At 44.0% G+C, this 15,643-nt stretch overlaps 1 protein-coding gene across 3 annotated transcripts; it reads right to left on the bottom strand.

Annotated features, from left to right (window-relative positions):
- Positions 1-1,213: 1,213 nt before the first annotated feature.
- Positions 1,214-8,514, bottom strand: haao (3-hydroxyanthranilate 3,4-dioxygenase). 3 transcript variants are annotated; one of them, XM_041880278.2, is made up of 11 exons: positions 8,446-8,514; positions 7,919-8,034; positions 7,502-7,580; positions 6,290-6,373; positions 6,033-6,139; positions 5,759-5,848; positions 5,612-5,655; positions 3,768-3,922; positions 3,408-3,476; positions 1,589-1,671; positions 1,214-1,405 (listed from the first exon to the last, which is right to left on the bottom strand). In XM_041880278.2, exons 2-11 carry the CDS (start codon positions 8,005-8,007, stop codon positions 1,333-1,335), a joined length of 873 nt encoding a protein of 290 aa, XP_041736212.1. In that variant the 5' UTR covers positions 8,008-8,034; positions 8,446-8,514; the 3' UTR covers positions 1,214-1,332. The 3 variants fall into 3 exon arrangements, with proteins under 3 accessions (XP_041736212.1, XP_041736204.1, XP_041736220.1); XM_041880270.2 differs by lacking the exon at positions 8,446-8,514 and having other exon boundaries at positions 7,919-8,111; XM_041880286.2 differs by lacking the exon at positions 8,446-8,514 and having other exon boundaries at positions 3,768-3,913; positions 7,919-8,108.
- Between the last annotated feature and the right edge of the window lie 7,129 nt (positions 8,515-15,643).

Here is a 15,643-nt window from a genome sequence, read left to right as displayed (position 1 = left end):
TGTGCCCTTGCTACTCACAGTAAAAACAGGTCAGGCCCCTCCCATCAGAGCGAACTGCATGATCCCTTACCTCCCTCCTCCCAGACACATACCCCCCAGAGTTACCTCCATCATCTCTGGCATCTCTGATGTCCCTTGTGTCTCTGAAACTCCTTGGAGCGGGTGCTGCAGGTTGTGGTGGGCCCCCTTTACATGCATTAAGGTACTGCAGTGCCAGCTTGGCCGCCATAAGCCCATCCTTGGGCTCATGCTCTCTGTCCCAGGTTTGAGTGTCTTGTGGGAGAACATGTAGATGTTGCTCGAGGATGATGACCTCACCGATCTCGTCCTGTGTCTTCTCCTCTGGTCATACCCATCGTCAGTACAGGCCCTTGAGGCGGTGGTACGTCTCCGTCGGCGACTCACCTGATGGCGTTGATGCAGCTCTGAAGCGTTGATGGTAGGTCTCCGGGGAGATGTTGAACTTCACCAGCAGCGCTTCCTTCAGGTCCTTGTAGACATTGGACAACCCCTCATCCATTGCTGTGTAAGCCTCTTACGCCTTGCCTGTGAGCAATGGGACACCCTGCAGGCCCACTCTACCTCCGGCCACTGCCACATCTTGGCCATTCTCTCAAATCTCAGCAGGTAGTTTTCAATGTCCTCCCCCTGCTAGTATGAAGGCATCTTCGATCCTCCGTCGTCCTGGTGTTGGCAGACCCAATCTTGGGCTCTCACTGATGAGTTCCGCTTGGTGAGGAGCTGTGAGGATAGATTGTCGTAGGCCCCGGAACTCATGCTTGAGGTCTTCGTCCCTCCTCTCAAGGCAGGTGAGAAGTTACTGGAAAAGGGCTACCATGGTTGGGTGTGGTTCTGGTCCCCCAACTGCTCCTTCAGTCGGATAGTCTTTTATGCCTGTATCTGGCGGTTCTATCGTCAACTCAGGCGGTTCTGGTTCTGTTTGGCCTCTTGGTCGGGCTCCTAGATTCTTTTAATTTACCTCTTCTTTGCCGGACGATTCCATGGTATTCCACCTCGTTTCAATTTTAGGTGCCTTTACTGACAGTTGATGCTGCTGCTGAGAACGCAACACTGTACACGTTCCTTTACATCTCTTTTTGGAATTCACTGATTTGCGGTGCGCCATCCCACCGCTGCCACCTTAGAGTAGGCCAGAAGGCTAAACTGAAAAACCTAACCTCTATCAAATAAAACGATGGTGGAGCAGCAAAAGTACTTCTGTGTAAGGGTGTTTATTTTCATCGTGATTCCGGAAGAAAAACAGTACTGTCACCAAACATATACATTATGGGACAGCTAAAACAGTGCCCCCCTTCTCTTGTGTGTCACAGGTCATGCACGCTTCCTCTCTGGGTTCTGAGCGACAAACAGGGAAATGCTCCCCTCAGCCCGCCTCCATTGGTACCTGCAGCATATGAATCAGACAAACACAAAGTCAAACAGATTCCTCTATCAAACCACAAAATAACAGCCTCTGCTGTATCTGAGTTGCCTAACTTCTTTTTTCTTGTGTTACTTGAATTTAACTTCCTTCCTCAAAAGCAATTTTTTTTCCTTCTCTTATTATCACACTCATCATCCCACTCACTGGCTGTGTCCAGGAATGAGTAGACTGTCTCCTGTGGACAGAGGGAACTCTTGGCCATCCAGAGTCACATGGGAGGATCCCTCCTGAAAGAGGAAGAGTGGGTGAGCGAGAGACAAAGTGCAAATAGACAGAGGGAAGCAGATACAGTGAGGGAAAAAAGTATTTGATCCCCTGCTGATTTTGTACATTTGCCCACTGACAAAGAAATGATCAGTCTATAATTTTAATGGTAGGTTTATTTGAACAGTGAGAGACAGAATAACAACAACAAAATCCAGAAAAACGCATGTCATGTTATGAATTGATTTGCATTTTAATGAGGGAAATAAGTATTTGACCCCTCTGCAAAACATGACTTAGTACCTGGTGGCAAAACCCTTGTTGGCAATCACAGAGGTCAGACGTTTCTTGTAGTTGGCCACCAGGTTTGCACACATCTCATCTTTGCAGATCTTCTCCAATTCATTAAGGATTCGAGCCTGACGTTTGGCAACTCGAACCTTCAGCTCCCTCCACAGATCTTCTATGGGATTAAGGTCTGGAGACTGGCTAGGCCACTCCAGGACCTTAATGTGCTGCTTCTTGAGCCACTCCTTTGTTGCCTTGGCCATGTGTTTTGGGTCATTGTCATGCTGGAAAACCCATCCACGACCCATTTTCAATGCCCTGGCTGAGGGAAGGAGGTTCTCACCCAAGATTTGATGGTACATGGCCCCGTCCATCGTCCCTTTGATGCGGTGAAGTTGTCCTGTCCCCTTAGCAGAAAAACACCCCCAAAGCATAATGTTTGACGGTGGGGATGGTGTTCTTGGGGTCATAGGCAGCATTCCTCCTCCTCCAAACACGCCGAGTTGAGTTGATGCCAAAGAGCTCGATTTTGGTCTCATCTGACCACAACACTTTCACCCAGTTCTCCTCTGAATCATTCAGATGTTCATTGGCAAACTTCAGACGGCCCTGTATATGTGCTTTCTTGAGCAGGGGGACCTTGCGGGCGCTGCAGAATTTCAGTCCTTCACGGCGTAGTGTGTTACCAATTGTTTTCTTGGTGACTATGGTCCCAGCTGCCTTGAGATCATTGACAAGATCCTCCCGTGTAGTTCTGGGCTGATTCCTCACCGTTCTCATGATCATTGCAACTCCACGAGGTGAGATCTTGCATGGAGCCCCAGGCCGAGGGAGATTGACAGGTCTTTTGTGTTTCTTCCATTTGCGAATAATCACACCAACTGTTGCCACCTTCTCACCAAGCTGCTTGGCGATGGTCTTGTAGCCCATTCCAGCCTTGTGTAGGTCTACAATCTTGTCCCTGACATCCTTGGAGAGCTCTTTGGTCTTGGCCATGGTGGAGAGTTTGGAATCTGATTGATTGATTGCTTCTGTGGACAGGTGTCTTTTATACAGGTAACAAACTGAGATTAGGAGCACTCCCTTTAAGAGTGTGCTCTTAATCTCAGCTCGTTACCTGTATAAAAGACACCTGGGAGCCAGAAATATTTCTGATTGAGAGGGGGTCAAATACTTATTTCCCTCATTAAAATGCAGCTCAATTTATAACATTTCTGACATGCGGTTTTCTGGATTTTTTTGTTGTTATTCTGTCTCTCACTGTTCAAATAAACCTACCATTAAAATTATAGACTGATCATTTCTTTGTCAGTGGGCAAACATAAAAAATCAGCAGGGGATCAAATACTTTTTTCCCTCACTGTAGATGTAAAGGAAGAGCGAGAAATAACACAAATTGAAAGAAATTCTGAAGGCATGATAACATGACAGAAATGCAAATACTCTAATAGAGTAGTAATAGGAGACATACCTGCTGCCATATCCAGACATCAGTTTCTCGTTCACAAGCCTCTGTCTGCCCGGGCCCATACAGCATGGTCTGTCACAGAGTGGTAGAAGAAACATCATCATCATCATCATCATCACCACCATCATCATCTATACACTCACTAAACTGATAAACCAGTCCTAATTGAATTATAGCTCCTACTACAATGATGAGCAACATAATCAACACACTAATGAGCAACATGTATTCAACTTTCAATATTAGCGAGTCATGAGTTTGAATCAGTGGGGTGCTCAGTCTAGACTGATCGCTTTGAAAGGTCTCAATCGATGTGTAAGTTCAGCAAATAGCTAAGTCATAATTGGAATATTCCAGGGTCACCTCTGTCTCAAACTGGGCCCCAAACATGTCAATGGGGCGTCCGCTGGCCAGGGAGGGCCGCTGTTTGTCCACCCAGTCTCTGAAGTGGAAGGGGGTCATCACATGCATGGTGTTCATGGGGAAGGGGGGCTGTCTGAAGACCTCATCTAGACAAACAGTGGCAGAAATGCATCACAGTGCAATACAGTATGCACTACGATAGCACATAAAATGATAAAACATACGCCAGGGATGGGCAACTGGAGGCCCCCTTTGGTAGGCCTGCGGACCAATTTCACACACACACACAAATATATGTATATATACAGGTGCATTCGGAAAGTATTCAGACCCCTTGACTTTTTCCACATTTTGTTATGTTGCAGCCTTATTCTAAAATGGATTAAATCGTTTTTTTCCTCATCAATCTACACACAATACCCCATAATGACAAAGCAAAAACAGGTTTTTAGATTTTTTTCCAAATGTATTATAAATAAAAAACTGAAATACCACATTTAAATAAGTATTCAGACCCTTTACTCAGTACTTTGTTGAAGCAGCTTTGGCAGCGATTATAGCCTCGAGTCTTCTTGGGTATGACGCTACAAGCTTGGCACACCTGTATTTGGGGAGTTTCTCCCATTCTTCTATGCAGATCCTCTCAAGCTCTGTCAGGTTGGATGGGGAGCGTTGCTGCACAGCTATTTTCAGGTCTCTCCAGAGATGTTCGATCGGGTTCAAGTCCGGGCTCTGGCTGGGCCACTCAAGGACATTCAGAGACTTGTCCCGAAGCCACTCCTGCGTTGTCTTGGCTGTGTGCTTAGGGTCGTTGTAATGTGGAAAGGTGAACCTTCGCCCCAGTCTGAGGTCCTGAGCGCTCTGCAGCAAGTTTTCATCAAGGATCTCTCTGTACTTTGCTCCGTTCGTCTTTCCCTCGATCCTGACTAGTCTCCTAGTCCCTGCCGTTGAAAAACATCCCCACAGCATGATGCTGCCACCACCATGCTTCACCGTAGGGATTGTGCCAGCTTATTAATTTTTTATACATTAGCAAAAATTTCTAAAAACCTGTTTTCGCTTTGTCATTATTGGGTATTGTGTGTAGATTAATGAGGAAAACTTTTGTTTAAATCCATTTTAGAATAAGGCTGTAATGTAACAAAATGTGGAAAAAGGGAAGGGGTCTGAATACTTTCCGATTGCACTGTATATATATATATATATATATATATATTATATATATTCTTGTTTTAATATTCTTTTTATTATTTTATTGTTTTGTGGGGGGGGGGAACTCATTCGGGGTCTCAACTTACTCTTGAGAGTTAGAATAATAGAATACACAAGGCGCAATTTCGAAATTTGTTAGCAAAAAATGTTTTTATTGGTAAGTTAGTCTAGCGGCCAGCTATGTAAACTTGTAGTAAGCATGGTCAAATTACCGACCAGGGTGGGGCCCATTGATCATCAGTTATCATATTAAAAACTGCTAACATTTGCCTCCACCCTATGGCAAAATGTGTAGAATTGCATGAAATGAGTAAAAAAATAGCAAAATCTTCTCTCCTTCCCATGGCGTACTCAGACCCACGAGTCACTGCGGCCCTTCATGACGAGTTACGTTTTTTTGTGGCCCCCACCCCCATCAAAGTTACCAATCCTTGACATAGGCCAACAGGGCTCTCGGGTAGTGGGATACACCAGCATAGCAAAATATCCACAGACCCGATGTAAAACCACACAAAAATCAAAGGTGGGCAAATCAGGACATAATGCATTTTCAGTCAGTAGAGTGCCAAACCGATATCAACCTATTGAAGCCCACCCTTCCCATTGTGTCATTTTGTGAGATGGGGACTCACCTGGGTTTGGCTTGCCTGTTCTGTGCTGCTCCGACGCAAAAAACCTGAGAAACAAAGCATCAGCTGAGTATAACACTGCTGAGCACTAATGTTCACTAGAAAGTGTTATGTTTAATGCCAGACTAAAATCAATGATATAAGTCTCACTCTTGAATCACTGGCACCAGCTGGGTCCCCAGGTTTTCACAGTGAAACCATCTCTCAAAAAGGGTGTCTGAAGTGTTGTCCACATAGTACCTAAAACCACAAAGAGCCATGCTTTAATACACTCTTTCTCTCTCACCCCTCTCGCCCTCTTTCTTGCTCTCTCTTGTAAGGGGTCAAGCAGAAGGGGACGTGAGGCGCGTAGATGGATGAAGAGTGTGTAAGAAGAGTGATATTATATAAGTCAAGGATAAGAAGACATGGTGGATGGTGGTACCTTAAACAGTCTCTCTCTGACTGAAGCCTCCTTCTCTCCACCACCAGCCCCACAGTGTTAGCCAGTCTCTGGGGGGAGTGGGGGATCCGAGCTGGAAGCAGAAACATCTGAGGACCACAGAAGGATACAGGAGGACATGGGGTGTGTATGACACAAACACGAATGTAACAAATCTGCATAGCTTGATATGGCACTGTCACTTATGTTAAACAGTGGGCTTAGTGACAGAAGCTTGAAATTAATGCCTATCCTCTCACCTCTCCCTCGCGGATATGCACATCCTTATGTTTGCCATTCTCAACCAACTTCAGACACATGTCCCCTTTCACCTGGTAAAAGAGCTGCACAAAACAAGACAAGGAGAGGATATGACAGTGAAAAGCAATGACTACGGACTAGAAAATGTACAGATACAGGATATGGAGGATATCTTCAGCTTCACATCACAGCCAATAGTCCTCACTATGATATGAATGTGCTTATGCTGACCTCCAGTGGTTAGACTATGTTATTGAAAATACAAATACAATCCTTTGCTTATTGCCATTGGTTTTTCGGCTTTTGGGGAAATCGACATAGTGGGTTATGTCAGATTTGGCAATGCATCCTACATAGGGCGCTGTTATGTCACCGTTTATACAGTATGAGATAAGGTTATAGATGATTTGTGAAGCATATATGTTGTACTTACAAAGACTGTGTATGCTATATAAAGCCTTTATAAATTGTAGTTTGTTTCAAGTGGGACATTCTCATGCTACCAAAGATAAAAAAGAGAAACACTTGAACAGGGATTTACTTTGGGCTTCAACTAGACAAATAGCCAGATCAAATAGCGGTGACCAAAGGGTGACATTCTTGTGGAATTTGTCCCTATTGCGGTGGAAGAACTGACTGAGTTTATGTAACAGTATGGCAATGGAACATTTAGAACAAACGACTGGCAACCGAACCAATAGAATGAACGACCAGCCTGCTTGGGTAGCAACCTTAGATTTGTGTCTGGACTATATCTTGTGGAAAGATGAAATAGCATGAATAAATTAATCAAAATAACTTTTTTTATGAAAATATGTCAATCATAATTAGAATATGTTGGTAACCCATGTATAAAAGTGATAATGCCCTGTTTGGAGGATATACCCGACTTCCTCTCGGGCCTAACAACAACCGTGCAATATATTCTCCAAACACCATCTTCTCAGGCATTATCACTTAAGGGTCAGGCACATGGGTCAGGAAAGGTACTACTGTGGCTGACTGACTGCTAACTAAATAGCATGGTAGTGTCCTTGCATTAGTTGCTTACTTTCAGATAGGGACATCACATAGGAATTCTATCTCGTAGTCATTTGAATACCCATTTTCTGCAAGCACTATGAACGGTCACACAAACTCAGGAACATCATTCAATCATTTTCCACAGTATTTAGCCAATGTGATAGGTGAACGCTGGCATTTTCTCTCACCTCCTCCCCTTCCTCAATGTGGTAGTCCTTTCTGGTGTTGGGACCTCCAACAAACATGATGTTCAGCTGACAAAAATGCCTAGCGGAGAAATAAAATATAAGCATTCACTTTGCTCAAATTCATTACCTTTGTCAATCTTTGCTAACATAGTGTACATGATTACTATTGGACTAGTGTAGATAGTCAGGGGGTAAACAGTACTTGTTACAGCTCAACATGATAATAACATGGTCCCATTTTAAAATAACTACAAATGCTTTATATAAGCTTATAGATGATTTGTGAAGAATCTATGATGTATGATATATAAAGCCTTTGTAGTTTATTTAGTGAGTTATTACAAGTCTAGCGACACCAGAGTGTGCAACTAAAACTGAAACTATCTGTAAATGAAACTAGCCCAGGCTGCTACTCACATGAGTTTGTTGCACACCGGTGGCAAAAAAGCCTTTTCATTCTCTGCAATCCATTTGTCCACGTTCACAAAAAGGGGTTTCCCACTCATTATTGCAAACTGATGTAAAAATGGTCACTGTAAAAACATCTAATCACTTAGTTCTGTGTGTTTTTTCTGTTTCAGAGCCTGATTGAGTTAAAGTCCATTGGATAGCTAGGGGAGGAGTCCAACGTGACGGTGAAAGGTTGCTTACATTTCCACAATAATTAAACTAGTGGCAATGGTGTGGGCGGTCATAAAAAAACAAAGAAGAAACACAGTAAAGTGGTGGAGTGAAGTAATGAGGGGACGAGGCAGGGTGCACACGTATGAGGAAGCATGAATCATGTGAAAATGAGCACAGCAGTCTCTGTAGTCTCATAGAATTAACATGAACAAACAATGCATATTATTAAAGATACAATGAAATAAGTTGTATTTTTGTTTTTCTAATAATAAATATATATTAATTGACTGTGTGCATGTATGTTCAAATCAATAGCCTACCGTTTTATCGGCTGAGGTCATCACCTTAAAATCCACTTCCTTTACCACATTATCTCAAGGTTCATAAGGACATACTATCCTGCTATCTGCACTCACTGCCTGGGTCCAGAGTGATGACACACAACTAGGTTGATGACATCGGAGGTCAGAGGTTAGGTTTCCTCACTGGGCTCTGTAAAATGAATAGGGCAACCGCCTCAGCCCACCTCCACTGGTAACTAAGAAATACGCAATGCACTCTTTTTAATGTTCTCTTGTACTTTCTCAAACACTAGCATCTACTGTAAATCTACATTGCAAACTCACTGGCTCTGTCCAGGAATGAGCATACTGTCTCCTGTAGACAGAGGAGACTCTTGGCTAGAGTCATACGAGGAGGACAAGGTGAGAGGTATAAAGAGAGAGAGAGAATGTGAACAAAGTTGGCATAACAGCTAAGTAGCTGAGGAATGGTTATAACATACATGCATTGGGAAGACACATACCAGCTGCATATCCAGACATCCGTTTCTCTTCTGATCCCCTCAGTCTCTCTTGGCCCAGAGAGAAGGGTCTGTCATGGGTAGAGCAGGGCAATATGACATCATCATCTTCACACACTCTCAAATAATAAACGTCCTGTTTCTCACAGATTGTATGGTACAGTACTGCATCTAATCAAGCCCCAGGTGGACTAAAGAGCAGTTTATCACAGTTTCCTACCCCATTAATATGTTAATGAGCTCCATCTCTCCACACTACACACTACATCCCCTCTCTGTCGATATCCTGGAGCTTGGCAGGAGTCACAGTCTGTCGGGAGCTCAGTCTAGACATGTAATTGTTGCTGAAATCAGGTTAGTTCTTGTTAGCCTGCCTCCTTGGAGAGGATGTTAAAGATGGTAAATAAATATGTTAAAGATCCATCCATCCACCCATCCATCCAATCACATCCAGATACAAGACAGATGATTGATAAAGTTAGTGGATAAATTATGATGATCTGAATTAATGGCGTGACCCTGGACAACACCGTGTCGTTCTCCGCTAACATTAAAGCGGTGACCCGATCCTGCAGGTTCATGTTCTACAACATTTGCAGCGTACGACCCTACCTTACACAGAAAGCGGCACAGGTCCTAATCCAGGCACTTGTCATCTCCCTTCTGGATTACTGCAACTCGCTGTTGGCTGGGCTCCCTGCCTGTGCCATTAAACCCCTACAATTTATCCAGAACGCTGCAGCCCGTCTGGTGTTCAACCTTCCCAAGTTCTCTCATGTCACCCCGCTCCTCCGCACACTCCACTGGCTTCCAGTTGAAGCTCGCATCTACTACAAAACCATGGTGCTTGCCTACGGAGCTGTGAGGGGAACGGCACCTCCTTACATTCAGGCTCTGATCAGACCCTACACCCAAACGAGGGCACTACGTTCATCCACCTCTGGCCTGCTAGCCCCCCTACCTCTACGGAAGCACAATTCCCGCTCAGCCCTGTCAAAGCTATTCGCTGCTCTGGCACCCCAATGGTGGAACAAGCTCCCCCACGACGCCAGGACAGCGGAGTCACTGACCACCTTCCAGAGACACTTGAAACCCTACCTCTTTAAGGAATACCTAGAATAGTATAACAGTAATCCTACTACCCCCCCACACACATTTTTAAAAAAGAAGGAAAAAAAGGGAGTGCTTGTCCCACTGGCTATCCTAAGTTGAATGCACCTATTTGTAAGTCGCTCTGGATAAGAGTGTCTGCTAAATGACTTAAATGTTAAATGTTAAATGATGGCAATGTTGTATGGTTGTTGACATTTTGTATTGTGATCATCCAATGAACTAGCCCTATCATACATGTCTAGACTAGCAGTGCTTTCATTCTGTAATAAAAACATTAACATACTACTACATGCAGCTAACAAACATACAGTGGGGAAAAAAAGTATTTAGTCAGCCACCAATTGTGCAAGTTCTCCCACTTAAAAAGATGAGAGAGGCCTGTAATTTTCATCATAGGTACATGTCAACTATGACAGACAAAATTAGATTTTTTTTTCCAGAAAATCACATTGTAGGATTCTTTTATGAATTTATTAGCAAATTATGGTGGAAAATAAGTATTTGGTCAATAACAAACGTTTCTCAATACTTTATTGTACAGTGGGGAGAACAAGTATTTGATACACTGTCGATTTTGCAGGTTTTCCTATTTACAAAGCATGTAGAGGTCTGTAATTTTTATCATAGGTACACTTCAACTGTGAGAAAATCACATTGTATAATTTTTAAGTAATTCATTTGCATTTTATTGCATGACATACGTATTTGATACATCAGAAAAGCAGAACTTCATATTTGCTACAAAAACCTTTGTTTGCAATTACAGAGATCATACGTTTCCTGTAGGTCTTGACCAGGTTTGCACACACTGCAGCAGGGATTTTGGCCCACTCCTCCATACAGACCTTCTCCAAATCCTTCAGGTTTCGGGGCTGTTGCTGGGCAATACGGACTTTCAGCTCCCTCCAAAGATTTTCTATTGGGTTCAGGTCTGGAGACTGGCTAGGCCACTCCAGGACCTTGAGATGCTTCTTACGGAGCCACTCCTTAGTTGCCCTGGCTGTATGTTTCGGGTCGTTGTCATGCTGGAAGACCCAGCCACGACCCATCTTCAATGCTCTTACTGAGGGAAGGAGGTTGTTGGCCAAGATCTCGCGATACATGGTCCCATCCATCCTCCCCTCAATATGGTGCAGTTGTCCTGTCCCCTTTGCAGAAAAGCATCCCCAAAGAATGATGTTTCCACCTCCATGCTTCACGGTTGGGATGGTGTTCTTGAGGTTGTACTCATCCTTCTTCTTCCTCCAAACACGGCGAGTGGAGTTTAGACCAAAAAGTTATATTTTTGTCTCATTAGACCACATGACCTTCTCCCATTCCTCCTCTGGATCATCCAGATGGTCATTGGCAAACTTCAGACGGGCCTGGACATGCGCTGGCTTGAGCAAAATCGGCAGTGTATCAAATACTTGTTCTCCCCACTGTATACCCTTGTTGGCAATGACACAGGTCAAATGTTTTCTGTAAGTCTTCACAAGGTTTTCACACACTGTTGCTGGTATTTTGGCCCATTCCTCCATGCAGATCTCCTCTAGAGCAGTGATGTTTTGGGGCTGTCGCTGGGCAACACAGACTTTCAACTCCCTCCAAAGATTTTCTATGGGGTTGAGATCTGGAGACTGGCTAGGCCACTCCAGGACCTTGAAATGCTTCTTACGAAGCCACTCCTTCGTTGCCCAGGCGGTGTGTTTGGGATCATTGTCATGCTGAAAGACCCAGCCATGTTTCATCTTCAATGCCATTGCTGATGGAAGGAGGTTTTCACTCAAAATCTCACAATACATGGCCCCATTCATTCTTTCCTTTACACAGATCAGTCGTCCTGGTCCCTTTGCAGAAAAACAGCCCCAAAGCATGATGTTTCCACCCTAGCATGCTTCACAGTAGGTATGGTGTTCTTTGGATGCAACTCAGCATTCTTTGTCCTCCAAACACGACAAGTTGAGTTTTTACCAAAAAGTTATATTTTGGTTTCATCTGACCATATGACATTCTCCCAATCCTCTTCTGGATCATCCAAATGCACTCTAGCAAACTTCAGACGGGCCTGGACATGTACTGACTTAAGCAGGGGGACACGTCTGGCACTGCAGGATTTGAGTCCCTGGCGGCGTAGTGTGTTACTGATGGTAGGCTTTGTTACTTTGGTCCCAGCTCTCTGCAGGTCATTCACTAGGTCCCACCGTGTGGTTCTGGGATTTTTCTTGTGATAATTTTGACCCCACGGGGTGAGATCTTGCGTGGAGCCCCAGATCGAGGGAGATTATCAGTGGTCTTGTATGTCTTCCATTTCCTAATAATTGCTCCCACAGTTGATTTCTTCAAAACAAGCTACTTACCTATTGCAGATTCAGTCTTCCCAGCCTGGTGCAGGTCTACAATTTTGTTTCTGGTGTCCTTTGACAGCTCTTTGGTCTTGGCCATAGTGGAGTTTGGAGTGTGACTGTTTGAGGTTGTGGACAGGTGTATTTTATACTGATAACAAGTTCAAACAGGTGCCATTAATACAGGTAACGAGTGGAGGATAGAGGAGCCTCTTAAAGAAGAAGTTACAGGTCTGTGAGCGCCAGAAATCTTGCTTGTTTGTAGGTGACCAAATACTTATTTTCCACCATAATTTGCAAATAAATTCATAAAAAATCCTACAATGTGATTTTCTGGAAAAGAATTCTCAATTTGTCTGTCATAGTTGACGTGTACCTATGATGAAAATTACAGACCTCTCTCATCTTTTTAAGTGGGAGAACTTGCACAATTGGTGGCTGACTAAATACTTTTTTTCCCCACTGTATATGGAAATGTCTGCTCTACTCAAAATTACAACCAACTAATTGCAGCATTACCGCAAAAATGGAAGAGGCAAGTGGAAGGGGAAGAAAGTAAGAAACTTGTCTGTCGACCCTGCATTAAAGACCAAAATTGGCTAAAGAAAATTGTGATGAATAAAAAAGTATACCAGTTTCATTTAAGGACAAAATATTTTACAGCTGTGCCATATACAGTTGAAGTCGGAGGTTCACAAACACCTTAGCCAAATACATTTAAACTCAGTTTTTCACAATTCCTGACATTTAATCCTAGTAAAAAGTCCCTGTCTTAGGTCAGTTAGGATCACCACTTTATTTTAAGAATGTGAAATGTCAGAATAATAGTAGAGAGAATTATTTATTTAAGCTTTTATTTCTTTCATCACATTCCCAGTGGGTCAGAATTTTACATACACTTAATTAGTATTTGGTAGCATTGCCTTTAAATTGTTTAACTTGGGTCAAATGTTTCGGGTAGCCTTCCACAAACTTCCCACAATAAGTTGGGTGAATTTTGGCCCATTCCTCCTGACAGAGCTGGTGTAACGGAGTCAGGTTTGTAGGCCTCCTTGCTCGCACACGCTTTTTCAGTTCTGCCCACACATTTTCTATAGGATTTGAGGTCAGTGCTTTGTGATGGACACTCCAATACCTTGACTTTGTTGTCCTTAATTCATTTTGCCACAACTTTGCTTGGGGTCATTGTCCATTTGGAAGACCCATTTGCGACCAAGCTTTAACTTCCTGACTGATGTCTTGAGATGTTGCTTCAATATATCCACATAAATCCACATAAGAAGATAGAACAGCGCCGGAAGAAGATGGCTGCCGTTTTACAGCCCTCTAACCAATTGTACTATTATGTGTGTTTTTCCGCGTTATTTGTAATTTATTTTGTACATAATGTTTCTGACATCGTCTCTTATAACCAAAGAGAGCTTCTGGATATCAGGACAGCGATTACTCACCTCGCGTTGGACGAAGACTTTTTCTTCAACGAGGCGTTCGCGAAGGATATTCTACAGACACCCAACAAGGCCCAGATCCCCGTCATTCGCGTGAGGAAGAGACGGAGATATCGTGGACGCAGATCCGGGGTGCCTTGTAAGGATCCAACGGCGAACGAGTAAACTGCCTCTCCCATCAATCCTATGCTAGCCAACGTTCAAGCTTTTGAGAATAAAATGGACGATTTAAGATTACGGTTATCCTACCAACGGGACATTAAAAACTGTAATATCTTATGTTTCACGGAGTCGTGGCTGAACGACAACAATGATAACATTCAGCTAGCAGGCTATACGCTACATCGACAGGACAGAACGGCAGACTCTGGTAAGACAAGGGGCGGCGGTCTGTGTATATTTGTAAACAACAGCTGGTGCACAAAATCAAATACTTAGGAAGTCTCGAGGTTTTGCTCGCCTGAGGTAGAGTATCTTATGATAAGCTGTAGACCACACTATTTACCAAGAGAGTTTTCATCTATATTTTTCATAGCTGTCTATTTACCACCACAAACCAATGCTGGCATTAAGATTGCACTGAATGAGTTGTACAAGGCCATTAATCAACAGGAAAACGCTCATCCAGATGCAGCGCTCCTAGTAGCCGGGGACTTTAATGCAGGGAAACTTAAATCCGTTCTACCTCATTTCTACCAGCATGTTAAATGTGCAACCAGAGGGGGAAAAACTCTAGACCACCTTTACTCCACACACAGAGACGCATACAAAGCTCTCCCTCGCCCTCCATTTGGCAAATCTGACCATAACTCTATCCTCCTGATTCCTGCTTATAAGCAAAAACTGAAGCAGGAAGCACCAGTGATTCTGCTAATAAAAAAGTGGTCAGATGACGCAGATGCTAAGCTACAGGACTGTTTCTGCGAGCACAGACTGGAACATGTTCGGGATTCTTCAGACAGCATTGAGGAGTACACCACATCAGTCACTGGCTTCATCAATAAGTGCATCGATGATGTCGTCCCCCACAGTGACCGCACGTACATACCCCAACCAGAAGCCATGGATTACAGGAAACATCCGCACTGAGCTAAAGGGTAGAGCTGCCGCTTTCAAGGAACGGGACTCTAACCCGGACGCTTATAAGAAATCCCGCTAGACCTCCGACGAACCATCAAACAGGCAAAGAGTCAATACAGGTCTAAGACTGAATCATACTACACTGGCTCTGACGCTCGTCGGATGTGGCAGGGCTTGAAAACTATTACAGACTACAAAGGGAAGCACAGCCGCGAGCTGCCCAGTGACACAAGCCTACCAGACAAGCTAAACCACTTCTATGCTCGCTTCGAGGCAAGCAACACTGAAGCATGCATGAGAGCACCAGCTGTTCGGACGACTATGTGATCACGCTCTCCGTAGCCGATGTGAGTAAGACTTTTAAGCAGGTCAACATTCACAAGGCCGCAGGGCCAGACGGATTACCAGGACGTGTACTCCGAGCATGTGCTGACCAACTGGCAAGTGTCTTCACTGACATTTTCAACATGTCCCTGACTGAGTCTGTAATACCAACATGTTTCAAGCAGACCACCATAGTCCCCGTGCCCAAGAACTCTACGATAACCTGCCTAAATGACTACCGACCCGTAGCACTGACGTCTGTAGCCATGAAGTGCTTTGAAAGACTGGTCATGGCTCACATCAACAGCATAATCCCAGAAACCCTAGACCCACTCCAATTTGCATACCGCCCCAACAGATCCACAGATGATGCAATCTCTATCGCACTCCACACTGCCCTTTCCCACCTGGACAAGAGGAACACCTA

The sequence above is a fragment of the Coregonus clupeaformis genome, chromosome 1 (assembly GCF_020615455.1).
Source record: "Coregonus clupeaformis isolate EN_2021a chromosome 1, ASM2061545v1, whole genome shotgun sequence".
NCBI classification, from domain to species: Eukaryota; Metazoa; Chordata; class Actinopteri; order Salmoniformes; family Salmonidae; genus Coregonus; species Coregonus clupeaformis.
Note: the sequence above shows the minus strand (reverse complement) of the source record. Positions and strands in the feature narration are given on the sequence as shown.